Source organism: Phycodurus eques, chromosome 12 (assembly GCF_024500275.1).
Source record: "Phycodurus eques isolate BA_2022a chromosome 12, UOR_Pequ_1.1, whole genome shotgun sequence".
NCBI classification, from domain to species: Eukaryota; Metazoa; Chordata; class Actinopteri; order Syngnathiformes; family Syngnathidae; genus Phycodurus; species Phycodurus eques.
The window spans coordinates 22,363,937-22,388,521 of NC_084536.1; the positions used below are offsets into that span (position 1 = coordinate 22,363,937).

The 24,585-nt window shown below is 43.4% G+C and overlaps 1 protein-coding gene across 3 annotated transcripts in view; it reads left to right on the top strand.

Annotated features, from left to right (window-relative positions):
• frmpd4 (FERM and PDZ domain containing 4) overlaps positions 1 to 24,585 on the top strand; it is a 45,170-nt gene that overhangs the window by 11,054 nt on the left and 9,531 nt on the right. For 2 of the 3 annotated variants that reach the window (XM_061692601.1, XM_061692602.1), the window contains exons 2-7: positions 16,115 to 16,231; positions 20,935 to 21,086; positions 21,287 to 21,389; positions 22,255 to 22,300; positions 23,181 to 23,285; positions 24,342 to 24,449. In XM_061692601.1, coding sequence (XP_061548585.1) covers positions 16,115 to 16,231; positions 20,935 to 21,086; positions 21,287 to 21,389; positions 22,255 to 22,300; positions 23,181 to 23,285; positions 24,342 to 24,449 — 631 coding nt within the window. Of the gene's footprint in view, positions 1 to 16,114; positions 16,232 to 16,505; positions 16,589 to 20,934; positions 21,087 to 21,286; positions 21,390 to 22,254; positions 22,301 to 23,180; positions 23,286 to 24,341; positions 24,450 to 24,585 lie in introns of those variants that run through there. The other variant, XM_061692603.1, reaches the window with a different exon arrangement.

Below are 24,585 nucleotides of genomic sequence, written 5' to 3' on the forward strand. Positions count from 1 at the left end.
CATAATGTAATCAAAATTTATTTTTGAGTTTATTTCCCCTTTAAGATAATCAAATATAGTATGTTCACATTAGTAAAAAAATATAACACAATCAGAAAACGCAGGGTAACCGCACTCTAAACCACCTTTCAACAAGAGAAAACCACTATTCAAAACGCTTTGAATGTCATTGGCAATAAGAAACAAGCAACTCTGATGAATTAACGAATTGTCAAGCAATACACTTTATCAAAGAGTACACGCTCCCATGGGTGAATGTTTGAATGTTTCTGATCTTCCCCCACGGACTGTACAACAAAACCTCCTATGGGATTTGTCTCCTTTCGAAACACCACTGTTTTAATATTATTAAAAATGTTCAACTCATCTTGCTCAGACTGTTGGTGGCTCATGATCTTACTTGAATTATCAGAGAAATAATGTTCAAAAGTACTTAAAACAAAAAAAACAATACAATCTTAGTATGTATCACTGAAGTGCTTATTTATTTTACTCTGTTGAATGTGGAAAGCTGGGACATAGCTGGAACAACATATGGACAAAAGTATTGTGGAACACCTCTAATCAATCAGAGGTGGAACTGGAGTGACTCGCTGTATTGTTTCTTTCCACTTACCAAGGCATTTTTGGACGATTCCATGCTTCCAACTTTGTGAGAACAGTTTGGGAAAAGCCCTTTTTTACAGGCATGTGTTGTGGAAGAACCTGAGAAACCCCTGCTTCCCAAACACACGCTTCAAAATTTTGCTGACAGGCATCATGGCCAGTTGTCCCAATACTTGTTTTGTTTTGCCGGTGTCTTTCTATGTTGTGCGCCAGCGTGGGTGGCGTTTACAAGGCGTCTCTCGGTGGACCCCCGACGTCACTGCAGACCGCCAGCGTTAATAGGGGCCACACAGCACCAATCCCTTTAACGTCGCCATTATTTTTAGTTTTGTTTTTCTTACCCCCAACCCCCCTTGAGCTGCCAACTAGAATTTCAGTCAGCAGAAAGCTATTTAGCTCAGGTTGATGAAGCGTTTAATGGGCAATGTCTGCATTTATTCCAGACATCTACTTGTAAAACTGTTAGGTTTTCCTGTTTAATGATCATTTCATGATACATGGGGATGATTCAATTTTTTTGTTTGGTCTGTGAACAAAAAAAAAAAAGCTCAGTTAATCACGACGTCTCCATGGTTTGTACTGATCAGCAAATAATTTCTGTACTGTCACATGCCACTAAATCACTGGGATTATCTGAGTGAGCTTGCTCGCGTTTCATAGTCTACGTCACCTGATATAAATCAAGTCGGTTTTGCCACATCATTAAAAACATGTTCACGTGTCCGTTTTCTGCAACATATGTGCGTGTGATCCATAATTGGCTGGTGTGGTCTCATATTGATTAGCCTAAATGTTCGTGAGCGTACACAAGGGCTAAACACTCTGTCATTCAAAGAAGAATCTCAGAGGAGGAGGAGATCAGAAATGGGAGCCAGCTGGCTGATGGATGAGGTTTTAGGCAACTGTTTATAGTTTGTTCTGTCCTTTAGCGCTCAGCGTCAAAGCCAGTGAAGAGCACAATGAGGTACACTGCGCTGCATCCGTGACATCTCGAGGAGAAACAATAGATAAACGCAGTGACCTAGCTTCGGGCTAGGACGGTCACTGAGTGATTACAATTCCTGTAGGTGCAACATTTGATAAGAAGAAAGATTTCTAAGAACAATAATAAAGTCAATTAAAGTATCTCTAAAGTTAAGATAAGTCTTCTAAATTTGACACGACACAAAGTATGTGAAATAAGGCTTCACAATTATGAATAATCAATTCGTTCTCTCCGCGCTCGAACATTGTGGTTGTGTTCACTGAATACGCCAAAACCACGCCCCGCTCAATTGTCAATTGCCAATCAAACACCACTTCTGTGACATATAAAATGGATACTACTGGGCTATATCCCGCAGGGTTGTCACAGGGCTTCGCCACACCGAGACAACGAGGCACTCTAAAGTGGCCACGTCAGCACAAAGCCCCTGTCCACACGTTGGCTGTCAAGTCGAACTTTTTAAACTTGAATTTTATTCCCCCCTCACTCTTTCACCTTCTCTCTCTGATGAAGCACACAATCACGACTGACAAAGAGGTGCTCTAAAGCAGCCACGGCAGCCGTTTTAGCCACACCACAAAAGAAATCTGGAAAAGTGAAAAGGTGAAAAACTCCACAATTGAGTACTACATAGTTCTCAGTCTTTGCATATGTTTTCAGCAATTATCTTCAAACAAGTAGAATGGAATTAGAAACAAATCTCCAAAATCAGAACACGGTCTCAAATTATGTAACTACTGACTCAAATGGTCACCTTCATAAAACATTTACCAACAGTATAGGCAATGTTTGAAGTAACATATTACATTCCTAATTGTCATCCGTGTTAAGAGAAGACAATATAACAAATAAAGCCATACCGTCAACTAGCTGCGTATTATAAGTAGTTATGAATTAATAAGTGCTGTATGTTTAGATAAATGCATTTATTTGTACAGATTCATCCATCCATCCATCTTCTACCGCTTATCCGAGGTCGGGTCGCGGGGGCAGTAGCTTTAGCAGGGATGCCCAGACTTCCCTTTCCCCAGCCACTTCATCCAGCTCTTCCGGGGGGATCCCGAGGCGTTCCCAGGCCAGCCGAGAGACGTAGTTTCTCCAGCGTGTCCTGGGTCGTCTCCGAGGTCTCCTCCCGGTGGGACGTGCCCGGAACACCTCACCGGGGAGGGGTCCGGGAGGCATCCGAATCAGATGCCCCAGCCACCTCATCTGGCTCCTCTCGATGTGAAGGAGTAACGGCTCTACTCTGATATCCTCCCGGATAACCGAGCTTCTCACCCTATCTCTAAGGGAGAGCCCGGACACCCTGCGGAGGAAACTCCTTTTGGCCACTTGTATCCGGGATCTCGTTCTTTCGGTCACGACCCACAGCTCGTGACCATAGGTTCCCTCACCGGGAACGGGTCCGACTTACTGCCGGATATGAGGACCCAACTCTGACTCCGGTCGTACAGGGACCGAACAGCCCGTATCAGGGGGTTCGGTACCCCATACTCCCGAAGCACCCAACACAGGACCACCCGAGGGACACGGTCGAACGCCTTCTCCAAGTCCACAAAACACATGTAGACTGGTTGGGCGAACTCCCATGCACCCTCGAGGACCCTGCCAAGGGTGTAGAGCTGGTCCACTGTTCCACGGCCAGGACGAAAACCACACTGCTCCTCCTGAATCTGGGATTCAACTTCCCGACGGACCCTCCTCTCCAGCACCCCTGAATAGACCTTACCAGGGAGGCTGAGGAGTGTGATCCCCCTGTAGTTGGAACACACCCTGCAGTCCCCCTTCTTAAAAAGGGAGACCACCACCCCGGTCTGACAATCCAGAGGCACTGTCCCCCGATGTCCACGCGACTTGAAACACTGTGTCCGCGCGACTTGAAACACTGTCCCCCGATGTCCACGCGACATCGGGGGACAGTGCCTTACAACTACAACTACAACAGCCCTACAACATCCCTACAACTACAACAGCCCTACAACATTCAGAGCCTTGAGGAACTCCGGGCGAATCTCATCCACCCCCGGGGCACCGAGGAGTTTTTTAACCACCTCAACCCCAGAGATAGGAGAGCCCACCTCAGAGAACCCAGACTCTTCTCCCTCATGGGAAGGCGTGTCGGTGGAATTGAGGAGGTCTTCGAAGTATTCTCCCCACCGGCTCACAACGTCCCGAGTCGAGGGTCAGCAGTGCCCCATCCCCACTATACACAGTGTTGATGGTGCACTGCTTTCCCCTCCTGAGACGTTGGATGGTGAACCAGAATTTCCTCGAAGCCGTCCGGAAGTCTTTCTCCATGGCCTCATCGAACTCCTCCCATGCCCGAGTTTTTGCTTCAGCGACCACCAAAGCTGCATTCCGCTTGGCCAGCCGGTACCCATCAGCTGCCTCAGGAGTCCCACAGGCCAAAAAGGCCCGATAGGAGTCTTTCTTCAGCATGACGGCATCCCTCACCGTTGGTGTCCACCAATGGGTTCGGGGATTGCCGCCACGACAGGCACCGACCACCTTACGGCCACAACTCCGTTCGGCCGCCTCAGCAATGGAGGCGCGGAACATGGTCCACTCGGACTCGATGTCCCTCGCCTCCCACAGAACATGAGCAAAGTTCTGTCGGAGGTGGGAGTTGAAACCCCTTCTGACAGGGGATTCCGGCAGACGTTCCCAGCAGACCCTCACAATACGTTTGGGCCTGCCACGTCGGACCGGCATCTTCCCCCACCATCGGAGCCAACTCACCACCAGGTGGTGATCAGTTGACAGCTCCGCCCCTCTCTTCACCCGAGTGTCCAAGACATGCGGCCGCAAGTCCGATGACAGGACCACAAAGTCGATCATCGAACTGCGACCTAGGGTGTCCTGGTGCCAGGTGCACGTGTGGACACCCTTATGCTTGAACATGGTGTTCGTTATGGACAATCCATGACAAGCACAGAAGTCCAATAACAGAACACCGCTCGGGTTCTGATCGGGGGGGGGGGGTTCCTCCCAATCACGCCCTTCCAGGTCTCACTGTCATTGCCCACGTGAGCATTGAAGTCCCCCAGCAGAACGATGGAGTCCCCAGCGGGAGCGCTCTCCAGCACCCCCTCCAAGGACTCCAAAAAGGGTGGGTACTCTGAACTGGTGTTTGGTGCATTACACAAACAACAGTCAGGACCCGTCCCCCCACCCGAAGGCGGAGGGAGGCTACCCTCTCGTCCACCGGGGTGAACCCCAATGTACAGGCGCCGAGCCGGGGAGCAATAAGTATACCCACACCTGCTCGGCGCCTCTCACCGTGGGCAACTCCAGAGTGGAAGAGAGTCCAACCCCTCTCGAGAGGACTGGTACCAGAGCCCAAGCTGTGCGTGGAGGCGAGTCCGACTATATCTAGTCAGAACTTCTCGACCTCACACACCAGCTCGGGCTCTTTCCCTGCCAGAGAGGTGACATTTCACGTCCCTAGAGTCAGCTTCTGTAGCCGGGGATCGGATCGCCAAGGTCCCCGCCTTCGGCAGCTCGCATTGCACCCGACCCCTATCGCCCCTCCCACAGGTGGTGAGCCCATGGGAAGGGGGACCCACGTTACCCTTTCGGGCTGTGCCCGGCCGGACCCCATGGGTGCAGGCCTGGCCACCAGGCGCTCGCCTTCGAGCCCCACCTCCAGGCCTGGCTCCAGAGGGGGGCCCCGGTGACCCGCGTCCGGGCAAGGGAAAACGTAATCCAATCATTTTTCTCATCATAGGGGTCTTAGGAGCTGTGCTTTGTCTGGTCCCTCACCTAGGACCTGTTTGCCACGGGTGACCCTGCCAGGGGTGTGAAGCCCCAGACAACTTAGCTCCTAGGATCATTGGGACACACAAACCCCTCCACCACGATAAGGTGACGGCGCAAGGAGGGGTATTTGTACACATTTATGGCATAATACTAAACAATATTACCAGTATATTACAATTCATGTCAAGTGGAAGACAGGGGAAAATGCAGAGAAAAAGTAAGAAATGAGACATAAACATGGACACACACAACACACTCTACACTCACCTTTATAAAATCTTTGTTAACTTTACAAGCAATGTTTTAAGTAACATTTCCACGTTCTTAACTGTCAGGTGTAAAGAGAAGCAAAACTAAAAAAATAAAATGAAAAAAAATAAGTACAACTACTCACCCTTTGAAGATAACTGACAACACAAAATGAAGTGTAAACAGGAAGCTTTTTGCAAAACCCATACTGTCACTTAGTGATGTTTTATAAGTATTGCTGGAATTAATAAGTGCAATATATTAACAACAGTCTAATGAACACAAAGATAATGTAAAACTACTCACATTTTAAAGAATCCTGATGAGACATAATGGACTGGGAACAGGAAGGTAGAGCCATACAGTCACCTAGAAATATTTTACAATTATTGGAATTAATGTTGAGAAAAAAGTATTTATTTGCATGCATTTTTGGCATAATACTAAACAATATTACGAGTACATTGTCATTGATAATGGAGAAATTCCGAAAAACAGATCCGTCAGCTGAAAGACTGTTCATGTGCTGCAGTAGGTGCTGCTGTATTGGTTAGCAATGAGGTTTAACTGGGCTTTGTAATGTTCGTGTGTGAACAATAGCGTCAATGAACTGAGATTATTACTACTCAATTTTTTCCCCTAATAGGAAAAGGGAGAAGTCAATTTGAGGGTTAAATAGATGAGGCATCTGGTGATTAATTGGAAGGTCAGCCACCATTTGTTTCATTCATTCATTCATTTTGCATTCCACTTTCTTGTGCTATGCTATGCAACATGGCTTAAATTTAATCTTTTTAAAGACTTGAAAATGAAAACTAAAAAGTAAAATTAATGTACCATTTGTTCCAATGAGAATTTTGTTTATTAGAAACCTGTAAAACTATCACATCAATTTATACTATTACAGTGCTGCAATAACGTAGCCTTTTTCGTATTCAGTGTTTTATTAATCAGTTTGACATGCATTTTATTAATTTGATTCTAATTTTCATTTCTTCGCTGTGCTCGCCCCGAGAGAGGCAGCGAGATTTGGGAGGCTCGCTTACTCACAGGTCAATATCCGAGGCTCATCGTGGGTGGTTCCCTGATGCAGTTTTATTCCCACCCAGATGAGATTAGCTAACCAAAACAAAAAAACAAACAAAAATAAAAAACAACCTATTTCTATACAGAGAGCTGCTGAGAATACCCTGGTTGCCCATGGCAACAAAAGCAGAGCTTATAAAAGACAGGCAAACACAGTATTTCATGTGGTAAAGTTGAGATACACTGGCCTCGCTCTCACCAAGTGAACGTTATTCAGCAGAAACACTTTTCAATATGAGTGTGATTGAGTGTGTGTGTGTGACCATAGGTCGTTGCTATGACACAACGGTCTTCTTCTGATGTCTAATTGAGGCGTTATTGTGATCGAACACTCCAGACTGGATCAAAGAGGTGGTCATTTGTGGAAACTCCTTGGTCATATTTAGTAATGTTTTGAAGCCATGAGTCTCATTCTGGTAGTTGTCATCTTCAACTGAAGTGATCCTCAGATTAGAAAGGGGCGGAGAAGGAGAAGATCACTGATTGACAGGTTAACTGCTATGAAGCGTTGAAGTGAACAATGAATCCAGTGTGGTCGCCCCCTGCTGTAAATAACAAAGAATGCAGGTTTAAGACCTACTCTTCAGCACAAGCCTCTCATTTAATTCAGACAATATCACTGAATCTGCTGGTTGCACTGCAAGAGCACAATGAAGCCGGTCCTAACAAGCTCTCATTTTGACCGGGGCGGGATTAGCTACAAAGTAGTGGGAGGAATAGAAAGGTTGGGGGTAGTGGGGCATTTTGTGAAACAAAAAAAAATGGTTTTTGCTCTTCAAAACTAAAAACGAGTCATAGAGGAATAAAGCCTTTAATCGGCGAGGTTCCTCTCGGTCTGAGCCACTTCTCCACGGGCCGCTTTGCGGGAGGCGCTCCTCTCATCTGTCGTCTTTCTGCAGCTTTCACACGCAAACAGAATCGCATTAGACGTCTGGCTCTGCATCTATCCATGTCGCTCATACTGCACATGCAAAGATAAGAGCAGCATGAAGACTATATGTTCAGTAGGCAGTCGATTTGGAGAAAAAGCATTTATTTGCTACAGTATATACTCATCATCATCATGGTGGTCGCTGAAGCAAAAACTCGGGTATGGGAGGAGTTCGGTGAGGCCATGGAGAAAGACTTCCAGACGGCTTCGAGGAAATTCTGGTCCACCATCCGACGTTTCAGGAGAGGAAAGCAGTGCACCACCAACACTGTGTATAGTGGGGATGGGGCGCTGCTGACCTCGACTCGGGACGTTGTGAGTCGGTGGGGAGAATACTTCGAAGACCTCCTCAATTCCACCGACACGCCTTCCCATGAGGAAGCAGAGTGTGGGTTCTCTGAGACGGGCTCTCCTATCTCTGGGTTTGAGGTCACCGAGGTAGTTAAAAAGCTCCTCGGTGGCAGGGCCCCGGGGGTGGAGGAGATTCGCCCGGAGTTCCTAAAGGCTCTGGATGTTGTGGGGCTGTCCTGGTTGACACGCCTCTGCAACATCGCGTGGACATCGGGGACAGTGCCTCTGGATTGGCAGACTGGGGTGGTGGTCCCCCTTTTTAAGAAGGGGCACCGGAGGGTGTGTTCCAACTACAGGGGGATCACACTGCTCAGCCTCCCTGGTAAGGTCTATTCAGGGGTGCTGGAGAGGAGGGACCGTTGTGAAGTCGAATCTCAGATTCAGGAGGAGCAGTGTGGTTTTCGTCCTGGCCGTGGAACAGTGGACCAGCTCTACACCCTCGGCAGGGTCCTCGAGGGTGCATGGGAGTTCGCCCAACCAGTCTACATGTGTTTTGCGGACTTGGAGAAGGCGTTCGACCGTGTCCCTCGGGTGGTCCTGTGGGGGGGGCTTCGGGAGTATGGGGTACCGAACCCCCTGATACGGGCTGTTCGGTCCCTGTACGACCGGAGTCAGAGTTTGGTCCGCATATCCGGCAGTAAGTCGGACTCGTTCCCGGTGAGGGTTGGACTCCGCCAAGGCTGTCCTTTGTCGCCGATTCTGTTCATAACTTTTATGGACAGAATTTCTAGGCGCAGCCGAGGCGTAGAGGGGGTCCGGTTTGGTGGCCTCAGTTTTGCATCTCTGCTTTTTGCTGATGATGTGGTTCTGTTGGCTTCATCAAGCCGTGAGCTCCAACTCTCACTGGAGCAGTTCACAGCCGAGTGTGAAGCGGCTGGGATGAGAATCAGCACCTCCAAATCCGAGACCATGGTCCTCAGTCGGAAAAGGGTGGCGTGCCCTCTCCAGGTCGGGGACGAGATCCTGCCCCAAGTGGAGGAGTGGAGCCACTTCATCCACACTGGATGAAGTGGCTGGGGAGAGGGAAGTCTGGGCATCCCTGCTAAAGCGACTGCCCCCGCGACCCGACCCGGATAAGCGGTAGAAAATGGATGGATGGATGGATATACTCATCACGGGAGGAAGTTGAAGTCCATCCCAGCCAACTTAGGGCGAGAGGTAGGGCACACCTTGCACTGTTTGCCTGTCACTCAAAGGGCACATACAGTCTAGACAACAACAAAAAAACAGTCACACTCATGGGCAATTTAGAGTCTTTATTCAACGTAAAATGCATGGTTTCGGAAGGTGGGGTCTAAATGAAAAAAAAAATGAAAATCAGGGTCTAAATGTTGCAAAAAAAAAATCTACAAAAAAGTAACAGTTGATAAAACATCCTTTCAAATCTTGTTAATATTTTCAGCTGGAAAATGTAGATTGAAATCAAATAATCATAACGTGAATGCAGACTTATTAATTACTAGATAAGTTTGAAGATAATAGCTGAAAGCGTGTACAAAGACTGAGAACTGTGTAGTACTCTTCTGTGGAGCTATAGCGACAAACAGTTTTCCTGATTTTTGTGGGGGCGTGGCTCAGTGAAGCCCTTTAACCCTGGCATGAGCCACCCCTGCACCACTATATAAGAACTTGCCTTCTTCCTAGCCGTGCAGTTAGCTAGCTAGCTGTGCTTATACCCCAAAAATGCATCTTCCCTTTTTAAGGCACCTCGTTCTCGCAGCGTGAAAAAGCCCTTTGACACTCCTGTGAGATATACGGTATTCCAGTCACCGAATACATACCTTTAAGCGGATGCAGTATACTTTCGCAGCTCAAACATGAAGTTATGTGTAGGCATCGGAAATATGCTAGACAAACTAGCATCCATTTTTCCAGGTTGTCATAGTAGAGTTTGATTGATAGTTAATAGTTGAGCAGGGCCTGGTTTGAGCGCATTCAACAGACACGCCCCACAGCATTCGAGAGTGGAGACAATGGCTTGATTTTTCATCATTTTGAAGTCTCATTTTAGACACTTGGCAATTTTCTTAATCATTCAAATTTGGCAAGGCTCCGAACAACACTCTTCTCTGTGGTGTGTCAAATTTAGAAGACTTTTCACTTTCCTGTGACTTAAGTTATAGCATGTGTATATTTGTAGAATATGTGTTCATTACAAAGCCTTCAATTAATGATATTATTTTTTCAATGAGTCCCACCCCCATGAAAAAAGGACATCGGTTGGAATTCCGAGTCTTTGTGCCATCGAAATTTTGGGGCCTTCGACTTGCATCTACTGTAGCTTCTAATATTAGAATGTACCACACCAAACCTGCGCTACAACTGACAAGAGTTAATGTGGTCTTTGATTGACGGTGGCACCTCTAAAACAAAGACGAGAGAGATTCATGTGGCTCCGGCTTGACGCGATGCATGCTGGGAAAGCCACGTGAGCCAAAAGAAAAGAGTTGAGCCTTCAGACACAGCACATAACTAGAAGGGAGAAAAAAAAATGTGCGCAAAAGGGAGCCATACAGTAACACTTCCCTAATGATTTTACAAAAAAAGTGGAACAAATGCTTGCAGGTCTTTGTGTGGTTTGATTGTATATAGCTACACATAATGGGCATAATCAATGTGATTTATGCAAAGTAGTTTGAGTACGTGTGTGCGTGTTGGGATGTGCTCCTCTTGGGATATGGCTTTTCTTTTCTATAATGCATAGACACCATGCGCATGAACAGGATTACAGCGTTTCATAACACACTAGAAGCCTTCATGCTATTCAAAAGAGATGAAAGCGAAAGTGAACTACAGTGAAAAAGCAAGGATCACGTTGGTCATGCACATTTGATGAAGGGCTGAAAAGTGATCCGTTCCCATCTCCTACAAAGCATAACTCAAAGTACTTACTGATAACTTTGGAAGACATTCTAATTAAGATGCAGGAAGTTAAGTCTTTTAATTGGCTGGATTTTGATTGTGATCTGCCATTCAAATTTTAAATCAACTGCTCCCCTTGAACCGTCATATTTAGAAAGAAATCCTTTTTATTCATTGTGAGTCAGCTTTTCTCATTATTCTTTTTTGGTTTCTTCTGAAAAGAAGTTTGTAAAAAGTGACATGCAAACAAAAACAAGCATTTGAAAGTACTCAGTGTTAATTTGACATCAAAACATCCTCGAGGGACGCACATTTCTTAATTGTCCACACTGTGACTCTTGGGTAAGCTGTTCATGAATTGTGCAGCATGGTTTACCCACTTGGCTCTCGACTACTTAGTCCGGTGCGACTGTGCAGCCATCATTTATTTATGCGAGCGCGGGGAAGATCATTTTCACGGTGAACCCTATTTAGCGTCTACACAAACCTGGGTCCTGCAACTCAACGGCATCGTGCTCAGGAAAAGTAACAAGAAATCAAAGATCACGGGATCTATTGTGCTTCAGCGAATGTGAACGGAAAATGGATTTAAAGAGACAGTTTGTCAATTGGGAGAAACATTTTGAGGGCAAATCATCTGAAACTGTAAGTACTGTATCAAGCGGTTGTTTGTGTTAGTTTTAATGCTTCAATTAGGGTTTCAAAATTCCAGGATTGTTTTTTTTTTCATAGTTGTAAACTCTCAATACATAAGGGAAATTAATGGCCAATAATAGGACTAACATATTTCTGCAAATAGTGGCCAGGCGCGTTTATTTACTCAACTTCAGATTGGGGAGGTGTCAATTAGGGGGAAGCCTTTATTTGGATATACACATTTTTGGAATAACAAAGCATGTTACTGATGCATAAAGAAAGTGAAGGAGAAGTTAAAAACCAAATTAAAAAAGGGACTATTGTGGAGCGATTCAGAGAAATGCAAGAACTAAAATAGAGGAACGGTCAGAGCGAATAAGGCATCTAGATGCCCGGGAACATAAACAGGGATCCTCACAACATTGCAGGCTGATCATATGTCAGAGTGCTGGAACCAAAGTGTTTTTTAAAGCTTTATCTACCTAACATAAAATTATCTAATCGTAGTGTAAAGGGAACTGGTTATCAACGTGTGGTAAGACTCCACTCTTAAATTCATCTCAGAGACTGTTTACATGTTGCTGTTTTGCTTAGCAACAAAGTTGGCAACGGAGTTCAGCAGTTAACTATTTAATTCATGTGTTTAATGTCCAAAATTGCAACATTTGGACGTCATTTAAAGGGGCCAAATATAATACTTTTTGTATAAGTATGTTTTTGTTGTCACAAACTTAAAGTACTGATTCAGGACCGTTCAAAAATAAAGCAAAGTACAATAATTAAGCTAATCAAATGTATTCATTCTTTCGAATGGAAATTTTGAAGTCGTCGTGAAAGCCTTTAATATCTTAGCAACATTCTTGGACAACTGTATAAAACAAAAATTATTTTTGATAAATATCTGTTTTTTGTCTTATAATAAAATGTGCAAATATGAAAGATAAAAATCCACCTCACTTTTGGTACCTCAACAGCTTGCTCTCGTGTCCACACACATCATTTGAGCTGCAGGAAATGTGTTCTAAATATACACCACTGATGCCTTCTCCCAGCAAATGTGCTGTGTGTCAAACATGCATCTGTAAACTCATATACACCGCGAGCACATTTTTGCTTTGGGAAAGGAAACACGTTGCCTCAGATGAACTACTAGGCAAAAACATTATTTCTGATACCTCATCACCTACATACATTTTGTTGCAAAACACTGCTGTGGTGCTGATGAGAGGGCGTGATAGTGTTCACATCTCATGTTGCGGGCATGTGCACACATGCGAGCGGGGCATGCCAGCGGACACAACCCGCATTAACATACGCACCCATGCAGACGCGAGCGCACTGCACACAACTTATTATGGCCACTACAATAACTAGGGAAGCATTTAGAGGGAGAGACAGGGAGGCTTTGAATAATGGATGTGAAGAGCCCTGTTCCACAGAAGACAAGCCTTTGAAGTGACATTACTTACTGCCACTGCTTTCATATGGAAGTCAGGGTGCAGATACAAAGACAGGGAAGAAACCAAGAAAAAAAAATATCCAAGTACAGGTACCAGTACGAATTATTTTGCCAATTTATATCAGGGGGTAGGTAGTGGTCACAAAGAAAGGCAAAATTTAGGGCAGTGTACAATTTCAAAAGAGGAAATATATAGTTGTAATAGTAGTAGTGCGAAGATCACATAAACCAAAACCCCCCTTAAAACCAAGACTTTGACAAGATCAGACTAAGTCGAGACCATGACTTTGACAAGATCAGATCAAATCTTGTTACTGACTACAAGATTTTGAGGTGAGTCGACAAAGTCAAAAGAGCAAGATTTCGAGGAGACAAAACCGATTCAAGACCAAGATTATGAGGAGATCAGACAAAGTCAAGACCAAGACATTGAAGAGATTATGTCAAGTCAAGATGCAAGTCGAGGCGATGTGAGACTAAGTCAACATCAAGTTTAAGAAGAGATGAGTCCAAGGCTGAGGGAAGTCAAGACGAAGGATTTTAAGAGCTGAGACCAAATCAAGAACAATAAAGTTTGAGGGCATGAAACCAAATCAAGACCAAGGCAACGTGAGACCAAGTCAAGATGAAGGCATGAGAGGATGAGACAATGTGAGTAAGTAACCGAGGCTTTCAGTCAAGAACTAGACCAAGGTTGGTCGAGACCAAATCGAGATCAAGACTGAGGCAATGTGAGACCAAATCTTGGAGGAGATCTGACAATATTTTGAGGAGATAACTCCAATTCAAGACCAAGACAGAGACAATGTGAGACTAAGTCAAGAACAACACTTCAAAGAGATTAGATCAAATCATGACCAAGGCTGAGGTAATAACAGACCAGGTTTTTGAGGAGAGCAGAGAAAGTCAAGACCAAGACCTTGAGAAGATGACACCAATTCAGGACCAAGGCTGGGAAAATGTTAGACCAAGGACATGACTTCAAGGAGATGAGACCAAGATAAAACCAGGGCTTTGATGAGCTATAACAGTGAAGAACTAGACCAACGTTGGTCTGGACCAAATCAAGATCAAGACAAGGTTAAGCCTTGCATTTGTAAAAATCTACAAAATGTAAGTGGGAAAAAAGTATAAATACATGTAAAGGAGTTGGAAACCAGATTGCAGATTGCATTTATTCATCCAAGATCTTGAATATTTGTTTTCATTAAGAAACATACAAAGTCCTCTTGAAAGTGCTTCCTTTTTCATCTGCAACTAGTCACTGAGGACAGTAAGGGCCCAGGACACACGAAGTGTCAAGACAGGACCATGTGCCAGTCTGTGGCCTGTTGGTCATGAACCGCCACTTGGGACAGCCACTGTCCTTCAGAGACTCAGCTAGGGCTGATTGTTTTGTGGATAATTGTTGCCTTTATTCTCTGATCAACATTTCTGAATCCTGTTGAGTTTGGCTTTTGCTTTTGTGTGCATCAGATTAAAAGTTATTGAGTGGAGAACTAGTTGTCCAGGCCTCTTTTCGTCAGAATGTGCTGACTTTCAAGAAATCAAAGCCAATTTCATGCCTGTCATAAGAACAAGAGTGAATCATGCTTACGTAATTAATTTGATCTGTATTTTGTAGTGTCCAGTTCATCACGTTGCAATTTCTTATCGCTTATAATTCAGATATCTCGATACAGAATACATATTTTTTTGCATTCCTATGTTGCTAAATGGCTGAAAGAAATGAAAATAGTGTCGACCCCCCTTTGAGCTCATTTCAACTCATGCTTCAGGCGACATGCAATCGTCTCCTATTTTAAGCGTATTGAATCACATCATATGTTGAAGCCTGTTTCAGTTCAATATTTTTGTATCTAATGAATGAATCTCATGAAAGTTACAAAACGTCCAACTGATTGAGTCACAGCAAAGTCACATTTTGTCTATTTAGACCTGCTGCTTTGTCTAATGGATGGTTAAAGGTTTCACGACAAAAGGATACCCATTCACATGGACCTACAAAAATGACTGAAAATGCTTTAATTGGTATGCCAGGCTTCTGAATTTCTGTAGCAGAAAATAATCATACACTTATTACTGTGGAAAGTACAAAGACAATAATTGCCGCGAACAAACTCAACATGTCTTTCCGAGGACCCCTTAGCTGCCCGACAAGGTGCCTGACGTGAAATGAACAAAGTTCAGCACTGAACGATGCATGCACATAAGCAGCAATAATAGGGAATGAGTGACTCACTCAGTCTGCATTGTACTGCCTTGCATATTTCTGGCTGATATGTTCATCACAAACACAGACAGGCTCAAAAGAAAACAATAACTGCCGCAAACCAACTCCACACATCTTCCCAAGGACCCCTTAGCTCCCTGACAAGGTGGCTGTTGTAAAAGCCACAATGTTTGGTACCCAACAATGCATGCACAAAACACAGCAATAATGGGGACTTTACAACAATGACCTCTTTTGAAGAACCTTTTTTCTTCGTCGGCTGTGCTTCAAATCAGAATAAAACTGTTGTAGAATCGGAGGGTGGCAGAGGGGTAGGGAGCCGGGGGCCGAGGCATAGCCTACGTCATACTGTATCGAAGCGACGGCTCTGTTGTTGTAAGGCAGAATTCAAGCCTAGGGGGTGCCAGAAGTTACATATTTCAGCTTTATTCTGAGGTGTTTCAAAGGTTTTTCCACAAACATCTCAAACCAAGTCTTTGGCTGTTTGTGGGCTGAAATAGCCCTACACATGACTGCGGTTACGCTCTGCAAAAATGCCATTGCATAGTTAGAGTGACTGACAGAGCAACATGGCAGTCCCGCTGCGCTTACACAACACACACTTATCCAGGTGGATAGAAGTCGTTCCCGTCAATCGCAAATCATTTAGACAAGAGCTCAGTAGTTTAGTTACTTTCCACTGTGTTCCTGTTTATGATATACATTACCTGAAGTGAATGAACTGAGAATCGATTTAAGAGCATAATGATTTGGTATCGGAGGTATGAATATTTCAGTATCAATCCGCACATCACATTTCAGGCTCCAAGACATTGTTCCCATGTAAACAGAGACGTTTTTATGAAAAATATTTGTATGCAAATTTTTCCTCTGGGTCTGAGTTAAAATTCTGTCTAAAGGCCACGACTCGTTTTTCACAATCCTTATTTGATCCCTCTCTTCTTCCATCCTCCGCAGCCACAGGACCAAGTCGGCAGGCTGGCCGCCCCCTTCAGGGACGTGGGGTACCTCGCAGGGACCCCCCAATGGATGGGACATGGGCACCAATAGAGAGGGGCGTGACTTCTACATCAAGTGAGTGTATAAAAGAGCTTCAACCCACAGATGTTTCAGACCACTTGGCAAAGCTATGATTATTCCAGCAGCGTCACTGCCTCCACGGCGTCTCCATCTGTGCATTCGGAATACTGATTCGCCTTTCCCTAGCCTGCTGTGTGCTCTCTCTCTCTTTCTTTCTCTTTTTCTATGCCCTGCACACCACACACTCCCTCTCACACACCCACAACACTCTGCACGCAGTCTTCCGAGTGCAGAAGAGGACTTTTTTTTTTTTTTTTTTTTTTTTTAAACCAATTTCACCTCGGCGGGAATTTGCTTTTGCACTGCCGCTTGATTCGTTCATCAGAGGATTCTGGCTTAATTAATTGTCAGGTAAAGGGAAAGAGCCTTTGTTGTGCATGTCCTAAAATAATGTGAAAGTGTTCTTCTACAGACTGGACTTATTATGACATACTGTGCTGCATACTTCTTGAGATTTTGTTTACAGAGAAAGTGCTTGTACTGTAGGACCCGTACCGGATATTCTATGTATTTATTTTCAGTTCGCCTCTCTGTCTTGTGTATTTACGTGATGCACCAATGAGGAGGTGAAGCCTAGTCACACAAGGGTTGTAGCCCGGCGTGCGTGATGTGGAGAGGTGTTATATAAGAAGTGAGAGCGCTGGATGCAGCCCGAGAGTGCATCTGCATGAGGCAGATTCACCGAGGCTGTTCTGGCTTCAGACCTCGGTCATCAAAATTTGTGCGAGACTCATGAATAATCAAATGTCCGCTTGTATGTCTGTCACTGGCCATCTGAGCGTGTCCAGGCCGCCGGGCACAATGAAAGTTGGTAACATTCCTTGAAGGAACGTGTCTGCGTGACAGCGGCGCATACAGTACCAGTGGCCATTTATTATTAACAGTATGACACAGAATTAAAAGGATGTGATGCAGTCGAGGGAGTGATTCTGGAAGAGTGCTGAAAATCATCACAAATACGATTTGACAAAGACTTCTTATCAGATGGTCTTGGTTAAGTACTGCTGAATGCAATGAATGCAAGGATGTCACGTCTCAATAAGTCATTGAATAAAAAGCCAATAGAGTGGTCTTTAAAAGGATTGACAATTACGTTGGAAATTAGTGCATTGATGACATTAAAAATATATAATCTACTCTATCCTCAGCTCTTACTAGTCAGTCGTGTCAAAACAGGTTTGCAACAGTAATGAGGCACAGAGAAAAGCATAATCCACATTCTCCAAAATACGCTTGAAATGTCCAGTAGCCTGGTTGAGGTGTATCTAATAGCAAAGGGTTTTTTGTAAGCTGCGGATAACTCTTTATATTACAGACGAAGTGGGTGTCTTACACAAAATAGCACTGTTGCAAACACATCACAGTACAGTAGTTTTCCACCATCCGGGTGATGGCAAGGATTCAATGTTGAAGGGGGACACAAAATGTTGAGGGAAGACAAAAACAATTAATAGTACTGTAGTATGGGAAATCAGCGGTTTCAGAGATGCAATTTGCGCAAAGTGCAATGTGCGCCATCTACCATACTTCATCTGACCATTACAGACAAATGAGATGATACAAACTCACCAACGGAGTATATAGTCTTTACATTACAGATCACTACAGATCCACAGGTTAGCTGCGTTTGCATTATGTGTAGAAACAGAGAGTGATGCGCAATGCCACAGACTTGTTTAGCACACTTTTGCACTGCCACACATGAGCAGCAATTATGGTGGCCCGGAACTTTCGGACCTAAAGGATCAAAGAGGAGACTGGCCTGGTGGTGGAAGAGATCCAAGGAGCTCTACCCACACTACTGTACTCTCAGTACATCGATGATTCTGGCTGAAGCATACTGTTCTTAAACGTGGACAATTAAAGGATGAAACGTCAAACAAAAATGCAAAGGAACATGAGTCATTATTTGTGAATGTGGCTAGAAAATGTAAGAAGCAGGTGTGAGTAGAGAACGGGGATAAACATAGCTCTGTCCTTTCCAACATGTACATTGTTCTTCTGGAACAAATGTTGTCGGCGTGATGCCACAGTTGTCTGTTTTTTTGGGGGCACTGCTCCAGTAAACAAAATGAAATGCAAATCCACACAAATCGCAAATGTTCTCCGCACACCTTTCAGTTTGGAGCTATGCTAGCTGCTAATGGGTATAATTAAGGGCCGTCACATGCGTGGCTGTCGACATAATGGGAAAGAAGCCATGTTTAGCAGGTGGCCGATTCTGGGGAAGAGGCGGGACAGGTCCATATGGTTTTAACAATCTGTTTAGTTCCTCACTTGGAGGATTAAAAAAACAAAACAATGAATGATAAGTGCTTATTGTTGTCAAAATATGTCAAATACTTTTAGAGACTGAACAATTACAGGGCAGAATGGCCCCATGCCCGTCAGGGACAATTGAAAATTAAGTGGTACGTCAGTTAGACTCGATGTTGGAAGGTAACCAGCGCATCAAGATTTGAATTATTGCAGCTATACATTTCTGCCACTAGGTCAGGGGCTATGAATCATTTCAGGACGGGACCTTTGTCACTTATATGAGGTGTTTGATCTGGCTCTGACCTTGTGAATTTGAGTTTTGTATTTTGTCGTGAGTCTTGCAACTTAGCACAACCCACCTGGTCAAGGTTGGTTCAAATGTGGTCACAATCACACAAAATCTCAACGATAAATTTGTGTTTGAAGGACTTTAGGATATAACCAAAATTACCCTAAAATGATCCCTTCAAACCGAATGGCAGACTCCATGTGTCTTTTCAGGCATGACTTTTTGATACTTTTTTTGTGGGTCTTCTCTTGATAAGACATGTTTAACAAATTAAATTTTCCTGAATGAAATCCCAGGGGGACAGTATCGAACCGATTTCTTCAGTGACTCCTACTAAATGTACATTTTCACCATGGTGAACACACTTGCCAGATTTTGTCAATTTTCGAGTATGAAAACAGTCCTAAAATGAGTGGTTAATTTAGCCTATGAATAATAACAACAACAAAGAAACACATTTCAAGAGGCCCTCCGTAACACATGCTCGGGGCCCAATAAAAGCTGACTCTGTTTGTTTCATAGCCAGAGTGTGCTACCGGAAGATAGTAAGATACTAATTAAAATCAGTGTAAACATTTCCAACAAGCGTAATACAATAATGCTACACTTTACCACCAGGCATTGCATACATCACAAGGGCCCCAAGGGCTGTTGAGCATTGTCCTGCACCTTTGCCCCATTTCTTGTTTTGGGGCGACCGACAGATTTTGCTGTGTCTTTGAGTCGTGACCGGTTAATTGTTAGTAATTATTGTCGAATAGCACGTGTGTCAAGAATAAATGTGAATTACAAACTGTCTGACAAGGCAAAAGGCTTTAATTAACCAACATTGCTGGCACCATATAGATTCTCCTTGTGCTTCTGTGCTGAAAAACTCTTGACAAGGTTAAGGATGGAAAATACAAAATGCTTTGCAGTTATGAATGTTGTGATTGCCATAGAATGAGCGAGGACAGTTCCTGCCATTATCATAGCCTCTTGTAGAGATTATATTACAAGAAAACCAGGTGTTTTCGTAACGTTGCCCGAACTGCCACAAATGACTGAAAATGGTGCAATATATAGTACATGCCAGGCCAGTAGTTGGAATATCGGAACAACTGCTCACTTTGGGTCCTTTTAATGCCAATTGAAATTACTATTTTCTAGGGCCGCTGTCAGTCATGGACCCTGAGAAACAGCGTCACTATTTCTCTGTTTAGGTGTCACTGTCCACCAGATCAGACAAACATTTTCAGAGTTTACATAGTAATAATGGTGTCATTTTGAAAAACATCCACTCTTAGGGCCTGATTTTCTAATATCGCAAACATCGGATGCTAAACAGATTTCTGTTGGCAAAAGTTGTAGTAAAAAGGGCTACAAACTAAACAATGTATATGCGAGACAAGAGATACTAATTGAAATCTTCTAGGGAAACTACATAAGCACAACAATCTTTGATTAGATAATTGTACACACTCTAAACTTGAGACAGTACACCTGGAAAACTGCTCTGAGGGAGTGCAGCACCATTTGGAACCGTGCGCTGAAATAACCCAGATGTAAGGAAATGCAGAGAAATTAGTTTTGTCATCGGTTGTCATCGATCCAAGTCAGCCCTTAGATCATTCAGAAGCTCCAAAATTGTAATGCTATCATTTTGATTGGCTTTTAAACAATTCGAAAAGTTATTCTCCGCCGTCTCTCATCTTGCCTGCGCTACGCTAGCACTACTTTACACCTGGTTTGTAGCGCACCTGCCTGTCAGACCAACTATTTAAGATGTGAAATTCACCAGCACATTTGCACAGCAAAATGAACTGCGCAGCAATTTAGCGCATTTGGCAGACGCAATCCTTGGTTGCGCCAGGTTCATACCTCAGCTTGCTCATCTGTTTTCGGGCACAATCACATTTGCACTTGTTGTTGCACATGCAAACCTTTAGTAAATCAGACAAACAAAATCAAAAAATTCACCAACCAATTATCAAGTATGCAATTCCGACAGTAACATTGAGGAACGTTTTGATTCAGGCTGGCATATTATCAGTATTTGTTCTGCATGCAAAACCACCTCAGAGAGCAAAAAGACTACTTTGCAGTAAAACAAAGTTATTTATTTAACATAACGACCAAAATCCTGATGTCATTTTCACTGCCAATTCAGCCAGAGCAACTCCCTGGAAGAGGTTCGCCTAGATGGAGACAGGTTTGTGCCACCAGCACCCCGGAAGGTGGAGATGAGAAGAGACCCAGTGCTTGGCTTTGGCTTTGTGGCAGGCAGTGAGAAACCCGTGTTGGTCCGCTCAGTCACACCAGGTAAAGTGACTCAGCTTTTACTACAACAGTGACTCATCCCATTATCAACAGTTTAGCCCCGGAGGAGGGCAAATACTCCCAAAAAGCAAAAAGAACAAAAATCGATTTTAACAAGACTCGATGAGCAAGCGCTCATAGGTTGTGACACAGGAAATGATGACTGATTTATATTTTTAAACATGTTTGGTGTGTGCGAACAGGGGGTCCCTCAGAAGGCAAGCTCATCCCAGGGGACGAGCTCATCATGATCAATGATGAGCCAGTCAGTTCCGCACCCAGGGAGAGGGTTATTGACCTTGTCAGGTAGGAGAACACAAGAAGACACTTTTACTTCTCTGTATAACACGATATAGCAGTTCTCATACATTTTCATGCAAATTATCAAAATGTTCAAATCAGCCTACTATGCGTAATGATTCAGTTGGCGGCCACCATGCCTGGAGAGTAAGCAGTCTGTAAAAGCCGCCTTTAACAAATTAGATGTTTTGTGTGATGATTTGTATATTTCTTTATACTTTGACATACAGTACAGTGGAACCTCGTTGTACACCGGAATTTGATAAATAAGGTCACCTCCAAAGCTGCACAGAACGTGGAATTCTGCATTTTACAAAAGTCCTCAGCAGATTTTGCGAGATGTCAGCAGTTAAAAATGCAGTTAAAAATATTCAAATCCAAAATAAAAAAATAAAAAATGTATGTTTTTTTTTTTGGAAGACGTTATTTATATGTCCTTACAGAGAAATGGTTTCAAAATACAAAGCTCGACTAGCGTCCCGGAAGGAATTGCATTTGCCCTTGTAATTGTTGACTGACTGAAGACAGGTGGTGGCACATTAGAATGAGGATGATGATGATTCAAAACAATAACTCTGTTATCATGGGTTTGGGATGATGGGCAGAGAGATTGGCAAAGAAATCCAAATCACGTGTTGCATGTGTCCACAGTACAACACGTGACATAGATGAGATTCATCTAGGGAAAAGCGCCCTGTGTGGCTGCTCCTTCGCAGCTTCTGTTGTCTTCTGCGAGGAACACAGAGCTGCCAAGAGCAGTACTGCAGTCCAATAATTAAAATCCAAAACAGGACAATATTTGGTTGGATGAGCAGTCCTTCATGACCCAAAGCATAAGGATGTAATCTATCTATGCGTTATTTTTTTACAGGAGCTGCAAGGAGTCCATATTGTTAACTGTTGTTCAGCCATACCCGGTAAGTGTTTCAGTTAGATGCTCATTTGTTTGGTGTTGACACAAAAATATGTCACTAGGCCAAATGTGCTGCCACTGTAAATGTAGCATCATATCTTTGTAAGACCGCAGATGAACTCAATGACAAGCCAACACTTCCCAGCCACCAAACACCAGATGGTGACCAAAACTGAGCCAAATGTCAGTCAGTTGAATTGTAGTTTTTTCCATTTTCCATCAAAATAAGCTTGAATCATACTACAGTTTCCTCCCACATCCAAAATGCAGGGTAGGTTAATTGAAGACTCTAAATTGCCCGAAGGTGTGAATGTGAGTGTGAATGGTTGTTTGTCTATATGTGCCCGGCGATTGGCTGGCGACCAGTTCAGGGTGTACCCCGCCTCTCGCCCGGAGATAGCCGGGATAGGCTCCAGCACGCCTGCGACCCTAGTGAGGAGAAGCGGAACGGAAGATGAATGAATGAATGAATGAATGAATAAGCTTGAATCACACGTTTTTATGTTAGAGAGACTGGTATATTTTAATTGTCTACAATAATCAGACATTAATCAATAGTGCTTTCTATGATTAAACAATGTATTGACTTCAATAAGCAATTAAATTTATAGAAGGATTTCAATTGCAGAAAGGAAAGGATTTGTGTAGTTTCATAATACTCAAGAGGACCAAGCAGCTCTTCTATTTGAGTCTGTAATTACTTCCATTTACCAGACATTTCTTTGCAGTCTCAATGACACACTTGATGGTGAGCGGGGTTATTATGTTTCAAAGAAGGATACATTTTGAATGCGGGTAAAGATGGGAACGAGTGTATAAAACTCATTTTAAAAGGACCTGATTGTCCTTTAAAAATCTCATGTTTTCTCCTTTCACTCTCAAAGTCACCCAAGTCAGCGTTCATCAGTGCAGCCAAAAAGGCCAAGTTAAAGACAAATCCTGTGAAAGTCCGTTTTGCCGAAGAAGTCATCATCAACGGCCAGGTTCCTGTAAGTTGCACACGCAATGTTTTTGTGTTCTCAAAGCTGACACAGAGCAGATAAGCAAATATTTCTTTTCATCAATCTGGAATAGAAAGTGTGTAGGCGTGACTGACAGATGGAGGCACTTGCTCTCACAAAGCACTTTACTGGTTTATCAAATGTGTCACAAAGAGAGAGCAACTGCAAAGTGTGTTAACTGAGGGAACTGATTTGGAAAGGAATGATACATCGCTCTACTTTGCATTAAGAGAACTAAAAATAACTGTTATAAAGTACTATAGTGATGAGTCAGAAAGAGTATTACTAGGAACCTACAAAGAGGAGATAGTGGGCCAAACTTAACCATTAAAACCCCAAAACAGACAAGCTCATAAAGTGATGAATCTAAGGTCCACTAAAAAAAAAAAAAAAAAAACATTAAGTATACCGTATTATCGCTCACATAGCATTGATGTACCAGCACGAGAAACTGTATCTACACTGTTGCTTTTTCTCCATGTATTTCAACACTGATTGTGAGAGTAACAAAAGCATCAAGAATGCAGTCATTCCTTTGTTTGCAGTAAAACCAGTGCTGCATTGGTGTAATGTTTTGAATTGAGAAAAAAGACCAAAGATCCAGTTTTACTAAACCGAGTTTGATTGATGCATGCATACAGGTCAAATTCGAAAGCCTACATGAGGCTTTCAGCTGTGAATTATGATTCAAAGCAAAATGCATTGATTACATTAGAAGGTTTATTGGAAAATTGCTTTAATTTGCTATCTATTGTTACAAATTGAGATATTAAAGAAAATAGGAGACTCGTAGCTCCTAATTACCTGCCTAGAACTTCAAATAGTGTGTTCAGTTTGCAAGAGGGCATCTTGATAGGTGGTTATGTTGTTTGTTATCCCTTGGCTAGGTGAAAAATGATAAATAGCCAGGCCAGCTGTTTCCAGTCTTCTTTTGACCCATGTCTCCACACCGCAGTAAAACAAAAACAGCCACAAATTGAAAAGAGTTTTTCTGTTCTTCCATGTTTTCCTCTGAATGGTCTTTTGTTTTCATTCCTCTCTCAGGAAATTGTGAAGGACAACTCACTTCTTTTCATGCCAAATGTTCTCAAGGTCTACCTGGAGAATGGTCAGACTAAATCGTTTAAATTTGACAGCAACACATCTATAAAGGTAGGTGGCAACTCTATCAAATATAGTTGTATGATCTGAACTTAATATGGCAACCACAACAAAACTGTTCACTGTGGCCTTATGGGTTGTATCTGAAGTCAGATTATCCGTTTGAATTTGACTAACTGTTACATAC